The 26,022-nt window shown below is 41.8% G+C and overlaps 1 protein-coding gene across 1 annotated transcript in view; it reads left to right on the top strand.

Moving 5' to 3' along the window:
- Nucleotides 1-216: 216 nt before the first annotated feature.
- Nucleotides 217-26,022, top strand: part of LRP2 (LDL receptor related protein 2) — a 295,072-nt gene continuing 269,266 nt past the window's right edge. The window contains exon 1 of the mRNA XM_089660407.1: nt 217-365. Within this exon, the coding sequence (XP_089516533.1) occupies nt 278-365 (88 nt within the window). The 5' untranslated portion in view covers nt 217-277. The remainder of the gene's footprint in view (nt 366-26,022) is intronic.

Below are 26,022 nucleotides of genomic sequence, written 5' to 3'. Positions count from 1 at the left end.
GAAGTGTCTCTATATAAGTGTCATGATGACAAGCTGGCTCCCTGTAGTATACAAGTTGTGCAGTCATGCTGGTTCCCTGGCTGGAAGATCTAAAGAGCTTATGTGATGTCTGGAGGGGGGAGTGTGTAGCCTCAGCTGGAAGACACGCCTTTCTTCTACAACTAGCTGGATAAGAAAAAAAGACATCCACTTGGCTACTTAAGGGGAAATTCTCATCAGTGTCACTTGGGCCAGCTTTCTGCTTGCAGGCTGGTCCAGTGCCCTCCATGAGACAGAGATGGGAGATTGGAGCAGCATGCAGAGAGCCCTTCTCATCATCCTGGGACTGGTCCTCACTTTCTGCATTCACACCACCAACTGCCAGGGTAAGACTGCACACTAATGCCATCTGACCCAGCCATCAGGACACTGCTGGAGCTGCCTGTAAACAGGCACTGTTTATTAGTTCTCTCAGCAACCTCCTTGTGTACATTTTATTTCACTTCTGTCTCCTTTTCTATTATTTTATTATTATTATTTTTTTTTTGCAAAGTGCCAGGCAATAGCAAATTATAAATAGGATTTTTTGTTATTATTAATTGTGTTTGTTTTTATTTATAGTGTAGATTACAGTACAACTTGCAGTTTTCTTAATGTTTACGCATGCTGGCACATAAAAGTGCAGAAAGTCATAACAAAAAGATTTCAGCAACTTAATACAGCTAGGATAATAAAGCATGACTGTTGATTGGTCAGTATCATTTCTAACGTTGTATACAAAAGTGCACTTTACTAACTTGTATTCATTGTCACATTGCTCATAGGAATTTAATTATAGTCGCAAGCTGGTACTCTGCATGTAATATATATTATTGTAATATATTAAATATATAGATCTTTTTTCTTCCTATATTCAATAATATTATTATATTTATATTATATTTTTAATATATATTTAATTATATATTTACATTTTAATTATATATTTACAATTTTTTAATTATATTTATTGTATAGTATTTGGAATAAATATATATATATATATATATATATATATTTTTTTTTAAATATATATATATATATATATAATTATATAATTATTATATACTTAATTATAGGAATATTATATTTTCAGGTATATGTGCATTCAGTTTATATACTGTAGCCAGCAAACTGTTAGATGTGTGGATTTTTTCAGACTAGTTAGTAATGTCCCTTTCTACTCCCTGGATGTGTGAATGAGCCCAGCTGAGTAAGAGCTCAGCAAATCCTTAGAAGTATGCACTGGCAGCATGGGAAAGGTGGATATTGGTGGTACTCTAAAAGTGTATGCACACAAGTTAAAGTGACCACAGTTATGCTGTAAGACCCAGTCCACGTAAAAGTGGTATTCCAGTTTTGGCTGATGCTGACAAATTATATCCTCCATTTGCCTCTTGTTGGCATTAACCCACCTGGACAGTGGGTACCCATGTCTGCACATCTGCTGTGGCCGTCACAAATGCCTCTTGTTGGCATTAACATTCATTTAATAATATAGAGAATGCAGATGCAAGCGTCTCCTGATGTTGCAGCAAAAGACGTGAGACTATTAAGGGGCGGGGAACAAAATTTGAGAACTAAGTGAAAAAACTTTTGGAGGATTTTTCTCATCAGCAGTTACCAAAAAAATGTTTTAGTTTGTTTTTGGTGAACTAATCCCAATACAAACAATGTATCAGTATAATGACCAGTGTAATGTAGCTATGTTTGCATGTTTCAGAAAATGTTGGCAATCCCTCTTTAGAGTATATATAAACTCAATCACTAAAATCTCATATGAGCTTCAATTTATTAAAGTTCTTCAAAAGTCCTTTTTGATATTTCGAAATCTGCAGCTGGTTGTCCTGCCATGAAGGTCCTTGTTAAGGCACTTCATGTTGTAGGGTGATAACGCTCTGTCCCTGTCTCAGAGTTTTGTTCCTGCGTTTTCCCCTAGTCGCATGGTAGACTACAAGCAACTATTTTGGCACTCATTGCACAGGCATGTTTCATAGTTGTCACCCTAAGAAATGCCCTGCAGTCTTTGCTGGAGTGCAAGTAGATAGGAAGTAGTTGCAAAGAGGCTGCAAGAGATCAATCAGCAGTATTTTATATAAAAAACAAAACAAGACATGGCAGTTGATTACTGTTTGCAATGTTTTAGGACACCAGGTGCGTTGGGACATCAAAACAAGACAAAGCAATTTACTTTGGTTATAATTGCCGCAGTTCACACCAACGATATGCAGTGACATGCGTTTAAATAGAGGACAGCATGCAATGTAGTGTGACGCAGGCCACCTCATCTTGGTGCACTGCGGATGATCAAACTGAATGAAATATCATGAATATTATATTATAGATTGCATTGTACCTCATCCCTAATTAGCAATTATAAAAGTACCTTTAAAAAACATTATGGGACTTTACTGGTACTCCCTCCCTCTTAGATTGTAAGCTCCAAGGAGCAGGGCCCTCCTAACCCTCTTGTATGGACTGTTTTGTTGCTGCATTGTCTCCCGTTATATTGTAAAGCGCTGAGCAAACTGTTGGCGCTATATAAATCCTGTATTATAATAACTTGCATTTATAAATTACAGGTTTTATTAAGTATATCATAAAAATATAATTGTTTAAGAACAATACATGGCTAACCAGCCCAAGTGTATCAACAATGTTCTCTATAGCATTTTGTCCTCCAAAAGGTCGACGCGTTTCACTTGTTAGCTTCTTCAGGACCATAGAAATTGCAGGCAGAGAAATCAATTGCCTTAACTAAAACAATATATACAGACATAAAGCATTAATTGTACAAATACATTTCCAAGGAGAACATAAACATTGAAAACTGTTCTCCGCAAGCTCACATACCGGTACAAACGGGGATACAAAGCATTAGCATACACAGGGAGTCAGCAAAGTAGCCCCCCCTCCCCTTCTTCTTCTCCGCTCTCTTCATTCCATCTTTTGTGGGTTTCCACTGGGTTAGGATAACATACAATTTGGGACATCAGGATGAATAATGGATATGGGTGCCCAACCAAGACCACTTTGCTTTTATGATGTACTTAATAAAATCTGTGCTTTTATAAATGCAAGTTTTTCCTGTACTGTACCAGTAAAGTCCCATAATGTTTTTAAGGGTACTTTTTATGAATGAAATATCACTTTATGACATCTCATTAAACAAAAAAAAAAGTGGTTGCCATGCGCTGTGCTGTTTCCAGTACATTGACAATGCAGCCTTACCACCACACACCAGCAGCTGAGCTGCTCGTGTGAATGGGCCTTGACCCTAGGTTCACATCTGTGTAGGTGGTGCCGCGGCTTATCCGCATGAAAATCCGTGCAGCCCAGGGGCGGACTGACAACTCATGGGGCCCCGGGCAATAGGGGATTATGGGGCCCCTGTGTCCTCGCCCACACCCAAAAAAGCCTATGAAGAAGCCAATGAAAGGTATCAGGGGCATCTCATGGTGCCGCCTACTGACCTTGGGCCCTTGGGCAGTGCCCGAGTGGCTAAATGGTCCGTCCGCCCCTGGTGCAGCCGCACCACCCGCACAGAGAAATGCGGACCCGTGGGCAGGTTACATTAGTTCTAATGGCACGCCGCCCGCACTGGAAAACGCAACTGTACCGGGAATTTAGGTTCCCGTGCGGGCTGCGTTCTCCAAAGAAGTGTAGGGACTTCTTCCCTGCGTGTCACGGGCAAATGGATGGGCTCTCCTGCCCGTGCAAAATGTGGCCCGCACAGCCGCATAGATGTGAACCGGGGGTTAGCAAACTAAGGGCTCTTTCACACCAGATGCGTTGTTGTGCGTTGACTAACGCAGGCTCAACGCAAAGGACACTGAAAACTCAGTTGTTTTCTGTGTGCCCTGTTCACGCCATACAAGTCTGTTGCATAAGATTGTAAGCTCTAACAAGCAGGGCCCCCTGATTCCTCTTGTACCAAATTCTATTGTAACAGAGCTGTCTGCCTTCAATTTATAAAGCACTGCTGGTGCTGGATAAATCTGGAATAATAATAATAAATAACTAGAAAAGCTACAATTTCTGGGGAAATTGTGTGAAGTGTTCTTGCCTCCACCAGTAGTCTACAACTCACACTCTAGCTTTTGTCACTCTGCTGCCTGCTCACACACCTGGGTTCCTATGGCAACTCACTCTACAGCAAGGGCAGAGAAGAGCAGTTAAAAACAAACTGCTCCAACTTGCTCACTTCACTGGCGGTTGCCATCTTCAAATGGTTGTAGTTTAAAAATTATAAATCCTACAGCAAAGAGCTTTATATTGTGAGAATCACAAGACCCAGACCTACATTTTGATGCATAGTATGTCTCTGAAATATTAAAAATGAAGGTACAGTAGCAGTTTAGAAATTGCCCTTCAAATTTGAGGTGGCTAGAGTGGAGTTTCAATGAATGTCAATGGGCGGCGTGAGTTGCAAACAAATGGTCATATTGTGAAAACTATCAGGACTATGGCTTAGCCATGAACATTTTTAGTGGCAGCAGGGATAGCTGAACGTTTTGATATAAGATTTGTGTAGGTGGGCTTGAAAATGAGGGAGTGGTGGCAGTTTAGAAATCATGTCCTGATTTTTCAGCTCACACTCTAGCTTTTGTCAGCTCCCACTCTAGTTTTGAACATTCCACCATTCATTCCTATGGGACCAATTTCACCACAAAAACGCTGATTTTTTGTGAACCATTCGGCAAAACGTTCCACAAAGTAATAGCACACCAATCGGGAACAATCCGCACGTTTCCGTATATTACTGTCTATGTAGTGTAATAACTGTGGGAGGAGTTAGGGTGGTAAATTTGGCTATAATAATAATATATATGTGAGATAACAGTACGTGGTCTTGCCATGCAGGGACACTTAATAACGCAGTATGTCAATACAGAAAACGCATGTCAATGCATAATGATACATTCAAATATTTTTAAATTTTGACCCATGATGTAGTCTCAACATAAACAAATGCATTTAAAAACGCAATTTCAATGTACAATGAGTTAAAAAGTGTGCGTCGATGTGCCTGCATTTTCTTTGCGTTTGTATGTGCTCCCCTGGCGTGAACAACCTCGAAGTATCATTGAGTTGGGGTTCTCATCTACTTTAGGAAGAAGTCGTCTTTTCAGCCCTGGCTGAGAATTGTAGCCGCAGACCACTTGAGTCCCGGGCCTGACGTTCTGGCCGGGAAGATTCCTTTGCCCCCAGTCAGAAAGCTGCCAGTCTCCCCCTGAACAGATGTTAGGACCGCCAGCAGCACAAAGCCTCTCTCAGCCACAGCTTGCAAGTTTAGAAAGAACTTTTTTCCCTGGGCTTTACGGTTGCCTAGCGACCGGCGCTAGCATGTGACCAGCAGACAATCTAAAGGAGTGCGAGGACTATGGCCCTAATCTATCTGTGATGGAGTCTTCCCCTTACTGTGCTGCCGGGAAAATCTTTTTTTTTTTTCTCTACCAGTCCTCCCCCCTTGTCCTGTGAACAACTTAATTGACATACAATGAAAATGAATGCCTATTGTTGCCGGCTGATTAACTGCGCGGCAGAAATTGATTTCCTGGCCCACGTATGTGCAGTTCCTGTGCACTTGCATAGACATATTCACATTGTAATCAGCTTTCTTTTCTCAACTCCTAGTGTAAGCTCCTTATAGGGAATCAAGTAAGTAATTATACATCAAGTGCTGCTAGGAATGCTCAGTCACAAAACCTTGCTTATAGGCATAAGCCACCTGCCTCAGCGAACTACAAGGCCCAGCATGACCTGCCATTATCGGCTCACAAAGGCAGCTCTCTGCTTCTGATGGGCTGATTGTAGACTGAGCATGCTTCCATAACAGATTCCTGGTGTGCCTTCGCTGTGCTGAGACTGTGCAATTTTCTTTTCTTCAACCACGGGTTGTAGGAAAGAAAATTGCTCGATTCCCCCATCAACAGTGCCTGTGAATCCCTCCTGCTGTGCTATTGTATTCTGACAGCAGGAGCTTTATCAGCCCTCAGAATACAATGATCACTGCTGGTGGCTACAGCTGCTGGCAGTAATTGCACAAAAACACCCCAACAGGCTGGTTATACTGAAGTCGATTGATAGACCACAGGTTGAAGGAAAGAAAATTGGTTAAATCCCCTATCGACACCAAATGTTGATGGGGGAATCCCTCCCATTGCGTTATTGTATTCTAACAGCAGGAGCTCTCCCAGACCTCAGAATACAATGATCACTGCTGGTGGCTACAGCTGCCGGCAGCAATTGCACAAAAACACCCCAACAGGCTGGTTATACTGAAGTCGATTGATAGATCAACTTCAGTACAGCCAGCCAGACCATAGGTGGATCAGATGCCGTCCAGTTCCTGCTTGGGCTAGGCATAGATTATGCAATTTTCTTTTCTTCAACCACAAGTTGAAGGAAAGAAAATTGCTCGATTCCCCCAACAACAGTGCCTGTGAATCCCTCCTGCTGCGCTATTGTATTCTGACAGCAGGATCTTTCCCAGCCCTCAGAATACAATGATCACTGCTGGTGGCTACAGCTGCCGGCAGCAATTGCACAAAAACACCCCAACAGGCTGGTTATACTGAAGTCAATTGATAGACCACAGGTTGACGGAAAGAAAATTGGTTAATTCCCCTATCGACACCAAATGTTGATGGGGGAATCCCTCCCATTCTGCTGTTGTATTCTAACAGCAGGAGCTCTCCCAGACCTCAGAATACAATGATCACTGCTGGTGGCTACAACTGCTGGCAGTAATTGCGCAAAAAAACTCCAACAGGCTGGTTATACTGAAGTCGATCGATAGGTCGACTTCAGTACAACCAGCCTGACCATAGGTGGATCAGATGCCGTCCAGTTCCTGCTTAGGCTGGCCATAGATTATGCAATTTGAAAGAAGGAATTCTGAAAGAAAATAACTTAATCCCCCTATCAACACCAACTGTTGATGGGGGAATCCCTCCCATTGCGCTATTGTATTCTGACAGCAGGAGCTTTCCCTTCTGTCAGAATGAAATGATCACTGCTGGCAACTATAGCCACCGGCAGTGGTCGTACCACAAAAAAAAAAAACATGACAGGCTGGTTGTACTGAAGTCGATCGGTAGATTGCCTACAGTACTACCAGCCTGCCCATAGATGGATCAAACCATTTTGAACCATCTTAAGGATCAGTCCACTCCAATCTGAATTTTTAGTTTTTGGTGGACTGAACCAAAAACTGGGGGGTGGACCATGCAGGCTGAGTTATTTATTATAGGTACTTATATAGTGCTGTTAATTTATGCAGTGCTTTACATATATATTGTATGTTCACATCAGTCCCTATCCCTCAAGGTGCATACAGTCAAACATCCCTAACTCACATACTAGGGCCAATTTAGACAGGAGCCAATTCACCTACCAGCATGTCTTTGGAGTGTGGGAGGAAACTGGAGCACCTGGAGGAAACCCACACAAGCACAGGGTGAAGATGCAAACTCTACATAGGTAGTACTGTGGTTGGGATTTGAACCCATGACCCTAGTACTGCCAGGCAGAAGGGCTAACCACTTAGCCACTGTGCTGTCAGCTGTTTGTTATTTCATTCACATCATGTGCAGAGATGTGTTTTTTTTGCACCTGATTAGGGCTCGTTCACACTTGACTTTATTTGTAACTCTTGCCAAATGCCCTTATAGCGTTTGACAGGCGTTAGACGGGCATTTGGGAAGTGTTTTTAATGCTCCTCAAACACTCCCGAAATGCCCTATCGGCGGTTTTAAGGCGGTTGATAGGTGTTTGCCAATCATTAAGACTGCACCACAAACGCCCTTTAATGAAGTTAAATGGTATTAACGCTCCGCAACCGCCTCGCAACCGCGTCACAAACACCTCCCAGCTGCCTGCCAGGCGTTTGAGGAGTGGCACCATAGTCTTGAATGGGAGGCTTCAACTCCTCCTGACTCGACAAGAGGTGTCAGTCAAGGAGCCGGCGCTGGCAGCGGAGGGAGCAGTCGGAGCCACATAAGCTAATTAGACATGTGCAAAATGAAAAAAAAAAATCATTTTAATTTGTTTCGATTCGTTAGTTGACTAATTTCATTTTGTTCGATTAGTTACATTTGTTTAATTCGTTTTTTGGAATTGGTTTTGTTTCTTCGAATTCAACCGAGCATTCGAAATTTCAAACTAATTTGAAAATAATTTAACGGATTTGAAAACAATTTTAACGTTACAATCCATAGTCCGCAATCCATATGTGTTTTGGAAGGTATATGGGCTATATGAGGAGTTGCATGACCATATTGGAAATTTCTTTTTCAGCAAAATTTTCACAGTGCCTTTGTTTATCACTACTCACATCACCATAGTGCAGCTCACATTTTTTTGTAAAGTATTTTAGTCTTTTCTAATCTCTTCTATTCTTTTCTATTATTTTATATTCTATTCTAATGTATTCTGTTCAAATTCAAATTAATTGTATTCGAATTTTGGAAGGCAGTTATATTCTTTCTATTCTATTGTTTTTCTGTACTATTCTATTCTTTGAGTCACTAGTCTATACTTTTCCATTGCTTTCTGTTCTATTCTTTGATTTTCTATTCCATTCTATTCTTTTCTGCTTGATTCTATTCCTTTATTTTCTGTTCTATTTTGCTCTGTTTTACTCTATTATTTTCTATTCAATTCTTTGATTTTCTATTCTAATTGATTCTATTCTAATCTTTTCTATTCTATTCTACTGGATTCTATTCTTTTCTATTTCTTTATTTTCTATTCTATTTTGTTCTGTTTTACGCTATTATTTTCTACTGTATTCTGTTCTGTTATTTTATTTTCTATTCTGTTCTTTTTTCCCCTCTATTATTTTCTATTCTATTCCATGTTTATTTTCTATTCTATTCTTTTTTAGTTCTTTATTTTCTGTTCTATTTTATTCTATTCTTGTTTTAAAATTCGAATTTGTTTTCGAATTTGAATTTGTTTCCAAATGTGTTTTTTAAATTTCAAATTCAAATCGTTACGAATTTCAGCCAAATTTAGTTTCTTTATTTCAGATTCGTTTAAATTTGTTGCTATTGTAATTCGGGAATTTGGATACATCTGAATCACCAAATAAAAGAAAATTCGTCCAAATTTTGATTCGGAACGAAACAAACTGCACATGTCTAAAGCCGATCCTTTCTCTGTGGAACTGGCTCTTGTCCCAGGTTGAGTGACACCAAGTGCACTTCTCTTGGGACCTTTCTAGCAGCCTGGAGAGCAATGCCAGGAGGAGCTAGAAGAGGAAAAGGTCGATGTAATAAACAACACATACACTGCACTTTTGCAAGGGGCATATTAGCAAAAAAAAAGAGTTATTAGGCTGCTTTTACACTGATCCGCGGGTACAGCGCAGTGCACCTTTAGCTTTCCTGCTGGTTAGCTGCACTAAGTTATATACTTCTATTGCATCTTGCAGGTGTGCACTTTCTGAATGCAGGAGTTTTGGTGCGCTTTCAGAAAGTGCACCACACCTGCAAGATGTAATAGAAGTCTTTGGTTCAGAGCAGCTAAGCCGCAGGTGCATTGTGCTGTACCTGCTGTGCGGTTGAACCGCAGTGCATCACTGTGAAAGCAGCCTTGTAATAGGGGGCTCAGGACAGTAAGGGCTTGTTTACATGTGTGGTTTGGGGGCGGTAAAACCTCATAGTTCATTTTGGCCGGCTGCCAAATCACTTAAAGCAGAGTTCCAGTTGATTTAAAAAAAGAAAAAGTAAAAGTCAGTGTAACGGAACTGGACCCCGACCGCACTTGGGTATTTCCGTTAGACTCCAGCTTCCCTGTCCGAACACAAATCCACGGACACCACCGCTGATCATGCAGGAAATAGACAGCACCAGACTCTTAAGACAGGAAGTCAACTGCTTTATTTTAACACAAACACAAGATATATACACAGGGCGGGGAAATACAACCAGGAACAGGAAACACATCATCAGGCCCTCCCATCAGGGGGAAGGGCTGCAGGAACCACCCCCCACCAAACCAAAACACATAATAGAACAAAGGGAACACATGCATGGCATAATAGTTTGCTGGCAAGTAAGGCACAATAGGACAATGGAGCAACCAAGTGGCAGTGAACAATGGACAACCCCCACACCCAACCTATACATGCCTACACAATATCAGGACAGAGCACCCTGCGACCCTAACAGGCACAGGGTGCCCTTACACATAAGAGGAATTTTGGGAGATGATACAGGGGTCCCCCCACCCCCAAAAGTCACTCCCGTCACAGTCAGCACTGCAGCTACAAAAACTTTAGCTGCTGACTTTTAAAATACAGCCACTTACCTATCCCACGATCCAGCGGGTTCCTTGCCACGGCTGGTTTTACCAGCTGACTTCTCTCCCCTGTGCCGCCATCTTCAGTGTGGGCACCAGGCTGTGACAGCTTGCTGCTTCACAGCCGGGTGCCCACTGCTCATGCGCGAGTAGCGCTGCGCATTGTGAATGCTCCCATTGTCTTCTGGGACCTGTCATCTGTCCCAGAAGACTACGGGGAGGGAGGGGGAGGACAACTTCCGACCGCACTGGGAGTGGGAGCGGGTAACTGTCAAATTCAGGTACCTGCCCTCCCCCCGCTCCCCACTAGGTTCCAATCCTTGCTGGGCTTAAAGCGGGACTTCCCCTTTTGGGTGGAGCTCCGCTTTAAGTGGCCCCCACTCTTCAAAAGGTTGAGCACCCCGATCTACATGCTTGCTTTGGCCATGCTGAGATTTTCCTACTTTCCCTGTTGATTTGTAATTTATTTTATATTGTGAGAATGCAAAAGAAGGAGCTGGAACTTGCAAAAGTGGATGAGAACACCCAACACTGGACAGGTATAGAGCCAGAAATTATGGCAGAGAGATGCTGCTATCTATTACCCAAGAAACACAGAAAGCTGGCACATGATTTATCTCACCACGCTCTACCTACAGATAAAATATAGTTTCTGGTGGACTGACCCTTAAGCCATGCGGTGCTGACCAGTGCACTAGGAATTTCTGTGCCTGGAATCATTGGTATTACTTAAGAGTATGCATTTTATTACTTAAGGGTTCATGTACACGGATCGTTTGGAAAACTCTTCTGAACGATGGAAACGGACTGCTGGAAAACGTAGGTTAAAAAACATCAGTTTAGCCGCATTTGCATATCGCATTTATGCGTGTTTATTTTTAGAATCATTTTTAAAACAAATAGTACAAAATTAACTATTTCAGACATTTTGATAGGAATAGAGAGAGCAGAAGCAGAGAGAGCAGTATGTGTTGAGATTACCTGTCTTTTCTGGTTGTATTCACTATGGATCCTATCATGAGCATGAGCATGAGCTAGTTCTACATTTTTTTTCTTCACGCAAAACCTGGAACTGACTGCACTGGTGTACTGGGTCCATTTGATTACATGGAAAACGCTTTTCATGCATTTCTGATGATGAAAAAAGGCTCTGGACAGCATCTGGATATGGAACAGGTAAAAAATGCTTATAAACGCTGATAAAATCTACTCCTGAACGCAAGTTTGGTGCGTTAAAAAAAAAGACTGTAAACTCAACTGCCTGTAAACGACTATGTGTACCAGTGGCGGACTGACCATTTGGAAACTCAGGCACTGCCCGAGGGCCCGGGGTCAGTAAGGGGCCCCATGAGATGTCCCTGGTACCTTTTTCATAGGCTTTTTTGAGTTTGGGCAAGGACACAGGGGCCCCATAATCCCCTATTGCCCGGGGGCCCCATGAGTTGTCAGTCCGCCCCTGATGTGTACATAAACACATAAGAAAACATTAGGGAGAGTTCAGGGGCTGCTGAAAAAAACGCAGAACTGCAGTGTACATGAGCCCTAAGAGTATGCATATTAAATGTTGACGTGTAGGCACTACTATCACTTGGATTCGATTTCTGAAATCCATGCAGGTTTGTATTCTCAGTTTAGCCCTACCATTGCACCAATGAAGCCTTACTCTTCCTGCTACATAAGGGGAGTTTCACTCAACAACCCCCCCCCCCCCTTTAAATCTCTGTATTGTAAAATAAATGGAAACAAACAAAAAGGGAGGAGGAGAAGGGCTTGTAATGGTCACAGCAGGTGGCTGGACCTTGAAACCTAAGTCTAGAGATCTCACCACTGGAATCCCCAGCCAGAAACTGCAGGGTAATTTAACTCTAGGTCCTATTGCACAGTTGACGCTTTGATAACGCTGGTAACACTAGCTGTGTAAAGTCACGCTAAAAATGTTAGTTTTTCAGCTTTCTTTTAGCATTTTTACATTAGCGATTAGCAGCGTTTTTCCACGTTTTCAGTTTTTAGCGGTTTTTTTAACCATAAAATTTTTTTTTATGGTCAAAAAAATATCCAAAAATGCTGGTTTGCAGCATTAGAGCGTTTTTACAGTTAAAAAACTCCTATAGAAACCCACTAGTCCTGTTTTTTTTTCCAGCCAAAAAAACGTCCCAGCCAAAAAACATTGATTACAGTCTGGACACATAGGATAACATGCTGGGGGGTTTACTGGCTGTAGAAAAAAATGTCAAAAGCCAAAAACAGCCGCTGTAAAAATATCCAGTGTGCATGAGGACTAAAAATCTAACCACAACGAAATATCAGTTTTGAGTAGACCTGTGCCAGGAGCATCCAGGGACAGCTTGCAGTCAAGAAGAGGGACAGTGGTTTAACATGAGGGCAATTATGGGCACTAACAACATTGCACAGAGATCAATAGTCTGCATACATTTTATCAACCATTCAGGTTTCAGTTCCTAGAAGTTTACTGTAATCAAACTGATTAAAAAAACATTTTAGATTGGATGCTATGAGTTACTGAACTTTTCAGTTTGTATTTTGCATGCTAAAAAGGAGCTTTATTCATCTGATTTAATGCTGAGCTCTGGCCAGGGAAGGAAAAATACAATTTTTTCTCTTCTAACTGCTAAGCTTCTAACTGCTCCCAGGCAATCAGAATAGAAATGCTCATAGTTTCTATGAGCATTTCTATTCTGGTGAAGGGGAGTATTTTTGGCAACAAGGTTGTTTTAGGAGCTTTATAAATGACCTATAGTGAATGGGTTCACTTTTATATGAAGCTATGTACATGTGAGCAGTATACGCTCAGCGGCCACTTTATTAGGTACACCCTGCTAGTGCCAAGAAAATCTCCCCCACACCATTACACCACCACCACCACCAGCTTGGACCGTTGATACAAGGCAGGAAAGATCTGTGCTTGCATGTTGTTTATGCTAAATTCTGACTTTACCATCTGAATGTCGGAGTAACCAGTCTGCGCATTCTCCTCTGACATCAACAAGAAATTTTCATTCACACAATTGCCGCTCACTGGATATTTTCTTTTTCGGACCATTCTCTGTAAACCCTAGAGATGGTTGTGTGTGAAAATCCCAGTAGATGAGCAGTTTTTAAAATATTCAGACCAGCCCATCCAGCACCAAAACACCATGCCACATTCAGAGTCACTTATATCCCCTTTCTTCCCCATTCTGATGCTCGATTTGAACTTAAGCAAGTTTTCTTCCTCACATCTACATGACTAAATGGATTGAGTTGCTGCCATGTGATTGGCTGATTAGCACTTTGTTTTACTAAGCAATTGGACAGGTGTACCTAATAAAGAGGTCAGGGAATGTACATGCTGTCTTCCTCAAGCACAGGGTCCATAAAAAGCTGGGCAAAACCAAATACATGCACTTTTTTCCCTGCAACTGTGCTCACACTTTGGCAGTTTTACCCATGGCTCCAATCTGTTTATGTAATGCATATGCATCCAGCCCACCAGGTCATTTTATGTGCACCTTGCACCTCTGCTGCAGCTGCATCATCCCCTTCATGTCCCCCCCCCCCATCTCAGTTGTCAGCAGAAGAGAGGTGGACAGAGCTCCCCCTACAGATCATGTGCACTCTGTGCAGCTGCAGCACAAACTTGTCTCTGCCTCTCCTGGTCTCAGCATTCAGCTGACTCCAGCCCTCCTCTGGTCCTACTCCAGATCCTGCACTTTCTTCTTCTCTGCTCTGTCCCCAGCTTCTTCCCAGCAGCACCACAAGGTAAGGGACGGGCACTGTGATGTAACGGAGGATGGGGGACTCATGACTTCTGAGGATGGGGGGCTCTTGACATCTGATGTAAGGGGGTGGCATGCTCTGGACATCTGGTCTGACAGATACAACAGGCCTTTTGAGGGCAACTATAATGCTGATGTGGCCCACAATGAAAGTGAGTTTGACACTGATCAAATGAAAACCATTCTAGAACAAAACCGCTTGTAAACTGTTCTTTTACCCATGCATGTATACAGCGGTGTCCCAAGGCAGGTGCGGGGGGTGCGTGCCGTACCGGGTGACACCTACCGCACGGAGTGACATCGGACCCGCTCCTTCGGGGATCGTCAGCTTTCTTTACAACTTACCTTTTCGTGGAGCGGGTCCGATGTCACCCCATATAAGTTGCATGCCGACGATCCCCGCAGGATGGATCGGATCTGCGGTTTGGGGAGCATAATGGATCGGACTCCAATCGATTATGCTCAATCCGCAGATCCGATCCATTCTGCGGGGATCGTTGGAGGGGGTGTCACCAAGTGTTATCGCACCGGGTGACACCAACACTAGGGACGCCCCTACATGTATATGCTATCAAGCCTGAGACATAGGCATGGGGAAGCTCCATTTATGGTGCACAGAGTGGTTTAAAGTGATTTATATAAATTTAATTTTTTATTCTCACTACTATGAGAATGATTTACAAAAAGTGGAGAGTCCAAAATTTTGTATAGTTGTGCATGGTAGCCAATCAGCTTCTAAATTCAGCTTGTCTAAGCTCTGACAAAAAGCCTGGAAGCTGATTGGTTTCTATGCAGACCTGCACCAGATTTTGCACTCTCCAGTTTTGGTAAATCAACCCCTATATGTCTTTGAGAAAATAGGCATGTAACACCTAGCAATGAGCCAGTAATCACCTGTGATTGTTCTGATGGATGTGAAATAATGTAAGATGAAATATGATTGGCTGGGGTCCAGTGTTCCTGAGCAGTGGGGAACATATGAGCCATATATGGGGCAATTACTTTTCAAGCAATAAGGAGTACTGAGAAACGTGTGACTTACCTGTTATCACACAATGGCTTTCAGCACGCTGGAAAATCTCAGTAATTGCTCAGCAACCACTTACTTTTCCCATCGAAAAGGCAAAATCCTCTTCACCATGTGTGTCCTGGATATCTACTTTGCTAGTCTATGATGGGCCAAATGGAATTTGGTGTACAGTAGGTCTGTGGAAATGTACAGCCCATGTTCTGTTTCTCTTTCCCTGTTTTGTCTTGGCTATTATTATTATTATACAGGATTTATATAGTGCCAACACTTTGTACAATGCTTTACATAATAAAGCCTGTGTGCCTGCTGTATAATACGAAATGGGGGGGTTGGCAGCTTTTTGCCTTGAAGGCAACTGGATGCCCCAGTACAGCAGGATCACTCCAAATGCTTACAATGACAGATTGTTAGAACAAAGAATGTTGATAAAAGAACAAGTTCAAATGTTCCCACAGCTGTCCTCTCCTACAGGATCCAAACATTAGTTTTTATCTTAAAGTTGGTTGTCTAGAAGTGCTGACAGCTTGTAGAGTAGACTATTCACAGGGTAAACCTGGAGGCCTGTATGGTTAATATATACCTTTTACATACAGATTCTATATTGCAAAACAAATTTGGAACACCTGGGTTTGCAAGTACCAATGTCCAGAAATGTCCCTAAAACTCAAAACTGAATCCTTACTTAAAGTGTTACTAAACCCACAACAGTAAAATCACTCTGTATTTGCAGTAAAGCATGCTTGTTATACTCACTGTGGAACCTAAGGAGTTAATCCTTCGCATTGTGTAAAAAGGATTTTTGATCCTGTTTCTCTGATCCTCCCCTTCTTCTACTGTCCCTATTAGCAGGCGATGCTAATAGAACAGAGCTTTGGGGGGAAAGCTACACATGCTCAGACTGGTGTGTATCGCTAGAGATTTTTTTTTTCTTGGGAGGGTTCATGTGATCAGCACAGGGCCAATCAGTACTGTCCAGACAGAGGGTCAGGGGTTATGCAGCCTCATAGGACAATCAAGGGAAAATGAAAACTCCTCCTATAAGCTTTGGTAGAAGTCACAAGACTACTATATACGGCTGATGAGAAAAGATATTTAGCAGTTTATATTTACTAAAATAATTGTATTTCCATGTTGTGTGTACTGTGGGAGACCAGATATAGTGAATGCAGGGTCCTGGGTTTAGTAACACTTTAATGTAGAGAACACTTGGATGTACTGTATATTCACTAATAACCTGTTTTCCAATAATGTTCTGTCTCACCCTGCTCTGCACTGGCTCAGCTGCTCTCTATTTTTTGGCACTGTGACAAATTTTTAGAGGCCGATGTGCTGATAGCCTACAGATTTACTGCTGCTCAGGGGCTCTGGGCTTCTGCAATATGGCAGCCACCAGCAAGAAGAGACAGAAACAATGCTGGAGGCAATTCACAGCACCCACTAATTTTGGTAGCGTAATTATTAATGTGGAATATATGTTCCTTGCTAAAGAATATTATTTTTATCTAGCTGTTATGGATAAAGTTCTACTTTAAACACTTAGAAATATGTTTTTGAAAAGAGTGAAAGTTTTCTTACTGAAAAGAACCTGTTCAGCTCCTAAAGGAAGGTTCTTGAAGCGTAGTGACACCTACATCACTGCTGTGTCTGGTGGTGAAGTGGGGGTCGGAGGATGAAAGCACAGCGTGGTGGTGGAAGTGACATCTGACACATGTTGAATGTTGCAGAGCGTGACAGAGGCTGCACTGCTTAAATGGAGAGAAGGTAGGAGAGGTGGGCCAAGAGATGTACTATTGGAGGAATATTCCTTTAGGATTTCAGGGTCACCTTAGTAGAAGAAGAGGACTTCTCCAAGGGCTGTCACCCTTATCTTAGTTTCATTACTTTTAGAGTTGCTGACCTGAAACAGGAATGTAATCAATGAAGTGGTGGAACACTAGATATACACATAGTTGCTCCTGGGTCAGTGATTCAACAAGTAAGGATGAGGTTGACAACTCTGATACTTGCATCTTAAACAAAAAAAAAGGCCAAAAAACACAGCTCTCCAGTATCTATCCTGATGGGTTCCTTTTAAAGCCAATCTTTTGGATCTTAAGGTCCAGCCCAAACTTTTTTTTAGTTTGGATAGTGAGGGGAAGGATTATAACCCCTGGTGGTTTTCACTACAATCGGTTCATTTCACTGATTGTTCCATTGACAATGGTTTTGCCAAACAACAAGAAAGGAAAAATCTTTAAAAGCAGCACAGACACAAATAGAAACACTTATTTTGTTGTGTAGGGGGAAGGCTAGAACCCCTGTCAGCTTTTTATGGCTGGTGTGTAAGATGAAAAGCATCCAACACATTTTGTAAAGTCCATAAGCTTTTTGTTATTGAAAGTCACATGAAGTTAAAGTGATACTAAAGGTTCAGATGTTTTTTTTTATAACATAACAAACATGTTATACTTGCTCTGTGCAATGGTTTTGCATAGAACATCCCTGATCCTCCTTTTCTGGGCCTCCTGCTGGAGCGACTGGCTCCTCCCTCCTGCTGAGTGCCCCCAGAGCAAGCCTCTTGCCCTGGGGGCACAGGTGCATGCCCCCTCCCGAGCTGCCTCTGTGTGTATAAAAGACATACAGAGCGTGGATTGGCCCCACCCCTTGCTCTCTCCTCTCTGACTGTGATTGACAGTGATAGCAACTGTGTCTGAGCCAGTGAGGAGGGGGAGACCCGTGAGAGCCTCTGCTCTCGTGCACATTGCTGGATTGAGATGGGGCTCAGGTAAGTATTAGGTGGAGTTGAGGGGGGTGCTGCACACTGAAGGTACTTACCTTCATGCTTAGAATGCATGAAAGTAAAAAAAAACTTCAACCTTTCATAACTATTTTAAAGCCTATGGGTTCTGGGGGAACTTCTTTATTAAGGCATAGGAAATCTGGACTGATGTGTAGAAACAGTCCTGGAAATAGGATCTCCTCCAGAAGTGAGTTGGGGCAGCACTGTCCATTATTCTTCGGAGAGCCTACTTACTCTAGTCTCAATAGCAAGAAGCATTAACAGTCCAGTGACCCACGCTTCTTTTGGGCCTTTCAACTTTTTACTGCTGTCAGTGTCCTTGTTCCATATTTTCACTCACTTCCTGGCATGTGTAGCTGTGGCTGGCGGCCCTATTAAGGCGTGGGAGCTGCACAGCCCAGGCAATTGTGCAGATGCATTGCTACTGCCATCTCATTCCCACCAAAATGACCTTTCAACCATCTGACCCAGTGACGTTCAAGCCTAGCAGCACTTCTCATCATCTCGTTAGCACTGCCTATTATTGGCATTCCTTGCTACAGAACTGTCATGGGTCCCAGAAACAAATGCTGGCTGTCCACTCCTACAAGGAAAATCGATTGGATAGGTAATAAAATTAAAAGCAGTTTCTTTCAACATTGGGATCAGCATGCTCTTAGCACAGGATGAGGTTAGTATGCATCAGAATAAGGAATACACATTTGGAGGATTTAGTCATGGCATCCCTATAGACTTCTATTGCTGAAACCAGTTCCAATAAAAAAAAGCAAAGACTGGAAACAGAGTGTGCACAGCACTAGGCCCTTCCTTCACAACATTTAGAGATCTGTAACTCAGAAAGGACAGCAGAGAAGTTAGTGTACTCAACACTTAAAGCCCCTTTCACGCGAACACTCCGATTGGGTCCTTGTTCTATCTCTCCAATCTAAGCACTGAAAGTTTGATCTCTGTAACTTACAGTTGTCATGAGATATCGATAACTCCAATCTCAGTTGGATACCACAGTCAGTGACTCAATCGAGATGATATCTTGTAGATCCTGTGAAGTTTATTCCACAAACTGAGAGAATCTTACAACAATGAACATCTGATAGGTCAAAAGATCATAATGTGATCTGCTCCATGACATGAGCCTAGAGTTGCAATGCATTTCTGGAAAAGGGTGGGCTATCTATACAGCATTAATTAAACCAAAGGAAAAGAAGGAGCAGAGACAAAATATAGAAAACACTTAAAGGCATATGACAGTAAATATGACAATCATGTGAAACATGACAGTGATCCTGTCCATTTTTCAGGCAGACCAGATCAGAACCTCCATTCTCCTCTATGGAGAGGCAGGCATAAATGGACATGTGTCTGTTTACAACCGGCCAACATTCAATGTATTGCAATTTGCTAAAAACAGACGGATGGGGATCAGTTCCCCTTCCATCCATCTGATCGGATGGCAGTCAGGTATAAACGGATAGGCGGTCCATTTACATCTGACCGTCCTTAGAGGGGAGCGAGAAGTGTCCATGCCTGCTCTGCGTAAGCGAAGCGGACACAGACCTGTCATCCGCCTACTCAGGGGGGATCAACAGGCGGATACCCTACTAAGCAAGCAGGTTGCACCCAGAGTCCGCCCTGTGTGAAAAGCCCCCAAAACTTCCCTTCTGCTGTCTTCTCTGGAGATCATTTTCATAGCTCTCCTGAGTTAAGCCAGCCATAGATGGATCAAATCTCGGACGCTTTAGCAGAACACAATAGCACTGCTGGAGGGAACTCAACGAATTTCTTTACTGCAGCCATAGGTTTGCATCATCTATGGCTTGTCGTAAAGTGTATCTAAATCCAAAACGTTAGTTTTAGTTTTGGTAGAGTAGGGAAGGGTTAGATCCCCATTTTTATTGCTGTCTGTGTTTACAATATAAAGTTTTACCCTCTCTGTCTGCCTTGCTGACCATTGTCAAGTGGACCAAAAGTAAGGGAAAATCCCAAATTTGTGTCACCTGAACAAGGATATCTTCCATTATGGGCACCTGTTCTGGAGACAACCATCTGGTATTTTCCTCACTTTGAAGAGATTTTCTTTCACTTCCTTTTGTGTTTACAGTATGGGAAGTCTTTCCAAAGGGGTACAGATGGCAAAAAGAAACTTGACAGGAGTTTAACCTATCTCTACAATGACAAAATATGTTTGGGAAAGGGATGGTGTTAGGTGTTAGGGGGTATTTTAGTGTAGATTTTTTTTTTTTTAGATAACTTTTGGAGAACTTCAAGTTTTTAACTTGTTTGTGGCCAACCCACACTGAAAGTATCAGCTCTGGGCTTCCACTGCCAAGTACGAATGCATCACAGAGAACTTGTCTTTGCTGTGACTGCCCCTGTATCACACAGACGTGCCCAATAACATTTGCAAGGGTCTTGAAGGACAGGTTCGCCTTTTAAAAAAGTTCCCCACATAGCCCCTTTAATACACTAACCTGTTCTGCTCCTAGGTAACTGTATTGACAGGATTAGGGAGGCGAGCTGGGATGGGGGATTTCTTTAAAAGGTGAACATGACCTTTAGGCTGCATGCACACTAGCGTTTTTAAAGCGATACGAAAAAGGTTTACATTTGAAAAAAAAGAAATAATAAACATGTCTATACTTACCTGCTGTGTGCAGTAGTTTTGCATAGAGCAGCCTGGATTCTTGTCATCTCGGGTCCCACGAAGGCTCTCCTGGCCCCTCACTCCTTCTCGGGTGCTCCCACAGCAAGCAGCTTGCTATGGGGGCACCCGCTGCTTTGTGTGTCCATTCACACATGGAGCCGCTGCTCGGCCCTGCCCCCTCTCTCTTTTCATTGGCCCACTAGCTGTGATTGACAGCAACGGAAGCCAATGTCTCAGCCAATGAGGAGAGGGAGCCTGGGATAGCCGAGACTCCAGAGTACATCGCTGGATCAAGAGGGGGCTTAGGTGAGTATTAGGGGGGCTGCACAGACAAAGTATTTTACCTTCATGCATAGAGTGCATGAAGGTAAAAAACCTTTAGCCTTTACAACCACTTTAAGTTCATAGAAACTATTATCAGTATATTTTTTCTGCTTCTAGAAGCTGATAGTATTATCTTATGTGCCCATGCACAGTACTTTAAGCTATTAGCATTTCTTAAACTTCAGCATCTAGGAGCAGAAAAAAAAAGGTTTTGTAGAGTTTTTTGGAGTGTTTTTCCAGAAGAAACAAAAATTGCTAAACGCTACTAAAACGCTCCTAACAGCTTTTTTCTAGCTTTTAAATGCTAATAAAACGCTAACAATACTAAATGCTTCTGAACACTACTAAAAACACTATTACCAACGGTTTTTATCCAACATTTTTCCCCAGAATTTTTTTTTAGCTAAAAAAATGCTAGTGTGCATGGAGCCTTAAGCACAAATGTTTGACTGTGCTGAACATTTAAATGAATGGATCCACTGGGGAATTGGAATGTCAGTGGGCGGTCAGATTTTGCCTTTGATATCTGGACAGATTTAGGTACATCTTAAAAGACTGATGGAGTAAAAACACGCTCATCCTCACCAACAGAGAGCCTTCATGCATCTTTTTTCTGGAGATGGAACTTCGATAAAATAAACGTATAGGGGGTTATTTACTAAACTGGAAGAGTGCAAAATCTGGTGCAGCTCTGCATAGAAACCAATCAGCTTCCAGGTTTTATTGCCAAAGCTTAACTGAACAAGTTGAAGTTAGAATCTGGTGCAGCTGTGCATGGTTGCCAATCATTTTCTGAGTGCACAAGTTTTAGTAAATCTGCTTTATAAAAAATAGAGATAGCCTAAACATATGAAAAAGGCATGCATTTCCATCATACGCAATTATATGCTTCCAAATCAGCATGGCAATGCTGTCATATTGTTTTTACACGGTTTTCATACAGCCTTGTTTTCTGTCTTTTTATCCAGCTTAAGATGGTTTAAAGTTCTTGGATATGGTAGTCACTGTACAAGATAATCAGACTAATTGAGTATTAGCAGTGTCTGTGACCTGGCACCAGCATCTTGGCAGCACAGAGGTGAAGACATATGTTTATACGGCTAAGAAGTGACAATATCTAAGTCTGTCAGGTTCCTTGTCTCTGTAACAATTTAAGGCAGCCCATACCTACTGCTCCTCTGATTGAAGAATTTGTTGCATTACTGCATTTTGAGGCTGTTCTCACATAAACATGCATTAAAATGTTAAAAAATTGGATATGCATTGACATCCATTGGCATGCATTTTTATGTGCATTGACGCACTTTACAGTGAGGAACAGAAGTATTTGAACACCCTGCGATTTTGCAAGTTCTCCCACTTAGAAATCATGGAGGGGTCTGTAATTGCAAAAAAAGGCTTCTGTACCTAATATTAACACTGATTTTCTCAGGTGTTCAAATACTTATGTTCAGCAGTGCAAGACAAATAAATTCTTTAAAAATCATACAATGTGATTTCCTGAATTTTTTTTTAAATTCTGTCTCTCAGAGTGGGAATGCACCTACAATGTGAATTTCAGACCCCTCCATGATTTCTAAGTGGGAGAACTTGCAAAATCGCAGGGTGTTCAAATATTTCTGTTCCTCACTGTATATGCATTAAATTGCTGTGGGTCCTTGTAAGGGGCAAAATAATAAAGAGCTTTTTTTTCTCAATAGATTTGCATTGCATTGGTGTGCATAGTTGTAGATAAAATCTTGTGGATTGAGTCAAACTCTGGCTTTTTTTGTCTTGGGTGCTCCAAGAGTGAGATCTCCCAAGATCCACCTTGGAGTTTTGGGTCTCTCCACCCACTTGTGTGTGCTCCAGCTCCTTCTTTTGCATTCCCCTTATTCAACAAAATCTAAACTCAATAGCAAGGCACAAATTGAATATTTTTGGGTGAGATGGTTTCATGTTTAGTGTTAGCAGCTTGATAGTGTTAGAAGCTTGATGTGTCACAGGTGTTTTTGGCTCGAAATTCTATATTTAAAAAAAATGCATTCTACGTATTATAAAAGAAATCCAAAAAGGAGAGTGGGAACCCTTCTTAATGGCCAAGCTGGTCTCACCAAAGAGATGGTACTTTTCAGTCTGTTTCATAGTGCTGCGATCTTCATCTGCATGTCACATATTTTATTAAAACACCCCCTTGTATATAATTAAAAAAGACGCATCTTCAGAGATAGTTCTACTGCTGCAGTCCGATATTAATAATTGTTTGTCTTAAGGTAGCATTTACTGTTATGGAAAATATAGGCTGTAACGAACATGAAGTACAGATCCATAAATGTTGCCATATTTTGGTGTGCATTTTTATGTACATTAACATGTTTTTATGCACATTAAATTGCTATGGGTCCTTGTAAGGGAAGGGAAAAAGCTTTTTTTTTTTCTCAATAGATTTGCATTGTGTTGATATGCATTTACATGCATGAAATGGGACTGTCTACCCAAAAGTGATAAATAGTTGTAGGGGTGATCTGGTGGACGGAGTCAAACTCTGGCTTTTTTGCCATGGGTATTCCAACAGCGAGATCTTCCAAGATCTACTGGAGGTTTTTTGGGTATTCCACCCAGAGGAATACAGGTTTGTCCACTGACCAGCACTCTCTAAAGCCCAGCTCCACCCAGATGTTTTATTTCATGTTGGAGAGAATAAAGAATGGTTAGAGTTTCTGCCAGGATTTATCGCCATTGGAGTCCCTGTTAGAGAGACTTTTCATTAGTTCCTGTGTTAAGACACTGCTTCAATTGGAACTATTGGAACTCACAAACAAACAAAAACACATTTTTGAGTGAGTTAAGCTGACCATACACTGAGCAAAATTTGCTCAGTGGGTGGTCCTGTCTGTCCTGCTTCATTCTACAAAAACTGATTGACTTTTGTTGAAGCAGCCTGATGGAAAATTTTCAGCAGCTGCATCTGATTGAAAGCCACAGTTGGCTGTCCAGATACAATAGCCCTGCTGGGGAATTTTTCCATGTGTGCTGTTTAGCATTGATGGAGGAATCTGTTAGGCCCTTTTCAAGTGAGAGGTACGGTCAGGTCCACCTGTCCGTTTTTAAGGTCGACCCTACCATACCCTCCATTCTCCTCCATTGGTAGTCAGATGTAAAAACGGACTTGTGTCCATTTACATCCAGCTACCTCCGATCTGGCAAAAACAAATGGAAGGGGATCCATTCCCTTCCGTCTGGCCAGATCAGAGGGCAGTCAGGTATAAACAGACAGCTGGTCCAATTACATCCGACTGTCCATTCTACATAAGTGGAGTGAATGCAGATTTGCCATTGGGTAGCTCTGCTTGGCTCAGCAGGGACTCAGCGGACTCACTGAGCAAAACCAGATCTGGCCCATATGAAAAGGATCTTAGATTTCACTCGCCCAGACCGCAGGTTGAACAAAAAGAATAGTTGAAAGTGTTTGACCAACTTAATGTTTAGAACTTCCACAATATCTTTACTGCTGTCCTTTTCTTCCTGGCCCAGAGATCACCCCCCCCCCCCCTATTTCTTGTACAGGAATCACAAGGACAAGAAATGAATGAATATCTCCTTAATGGGATCACACACAGAAATGTAAACCTGTTACTGTAGCATCATCACCAAGCTGGAAGATGAGTCCAAACAGTGTTTTGTCCATGTGTAATTAATAAAAAGGAAACTCAAGTTGTCTTGAAAGCTTGAAGGCCATTATGTTCAGTTAGCCAGTAAAAGTATCACTTTAACTTTTCACTTTCTCTGGTTTTGTCTGTACAAGAGCAAGAGAACACAATGTTAGGTATAAACTGGATATATTTTTCATTTAACAAGATCTTCCCAGGTTGCCTCTAATAATTTACTCTTGTGGGGTAGTGAACCACATAAGGAATTTGCAAGTTCATCACCTAACGTTTCAAAACCTTTAGAAATCCAAGTTAAAATTTGAAAGTAGTAAATGAGAAGGTGGCAGATCAGATTACATACTGCTGGAGTCACTAAAAACCGGGAGGCAAAGTCCAAATTAAAAAAGGTATCAGTGGCAAGGTAAAGTAAGATTGATGTGCAATTGATGAAAAAACTTAACTTGCTCAACAAGACAGCTTTAAATGTCTGTTCACATGTCGAGCTGGAGAGAAATTTGAGCAACGAAATCCCCGTTTAATCCAGATTTATTTTTGTGTGGGCATTGGGCAGGAAATGAGCAAAATGCTGATGGGATATTGTAGATTTCAGGGACATTAAATATATGTATTTATTCTATATGTAATACTTTCAAATATAATACGTTCTCAGGATATTATTATATACTTGTTTTATTATTAGACTAGGAATAATTGTACTCTTACTTACTGTAATTATATACTGTACATGATCCTATACACTATTCTATTCTGTAGTGTTTGCATTTACTCTCTATAGATATGATATACTGTGTGTACATATTAATGCAATGTGTGTATATAACGCATGTACAAGTGTGTATAGTTTATGACTGAAGGCAAGCGGGTTCTATCTACTGATCACATGTAATTCCAAAACCATAATTGCATTTGTGCTCAACCCCCCATATTGGTATGCACACATACATACTATATATATATATATATATATATATATACACTATAACAAAAACATGCATTAGGAATAAAAGTCTAGCTGGCCACTGGCGTCCTAGTTTTTGTTTTGTTATACAGTAATGTTCTCAACTTGACATAAAGGTTTTCAATCAAATATATCAGCTATATGAAGTGCATGTCTTAAAGGAGAAGTACAGCCAAAACTGGTTTGGCTCTACTTCTGTGGATCACAGGAGTGCGGTTTGTACTGGTAAAGCCCTCTGATGGTTGATGTCACAAAGCCAGTCCAGGATATGGTTAGGATCCACCCAGGAGCTTTGGCTGGGACCTGCTGAGCCTCTCAGCAAGCAGCAAGCCCAGGGGGGCTGGGGGGCAGAGCAGAGAGCAGTGACTGAAAGTCATTGCTCTCTGCTCAAAGCGATGAGGAGAAATGAGCGATCAGCAGTGTTTGATCACTCAGCTCTCACCCTTAGAGCCGGCGGGGGACAGATGCAGCATTGATCCGACCTAGGTAAGTATGATTTCAAAAAAGAAACAGAAAAAAACAAAACATAGTTGTCTTT

Source organism: Staurois parvus, unplaced genomic scaffold (genome assembly GCF_062004578.1).
Source record: "Staurois parvus isolate SC_StPar_1 unplaced genomic scaffold, SC_StPar_1.0 ptg000031l, whole genome shotgun sequence".
NCBI classification, from domain to species: Eukaryota; Metazoa; Chordata; class Amphibia; order Anura; family Ranidae; genus Staurois; species Staurois parvus.
The sequence above is the reverse complement of the archived record's forward strand: the minus strand, read 5'-3'. Positions and strand labels throughout refer to the sequence as shown.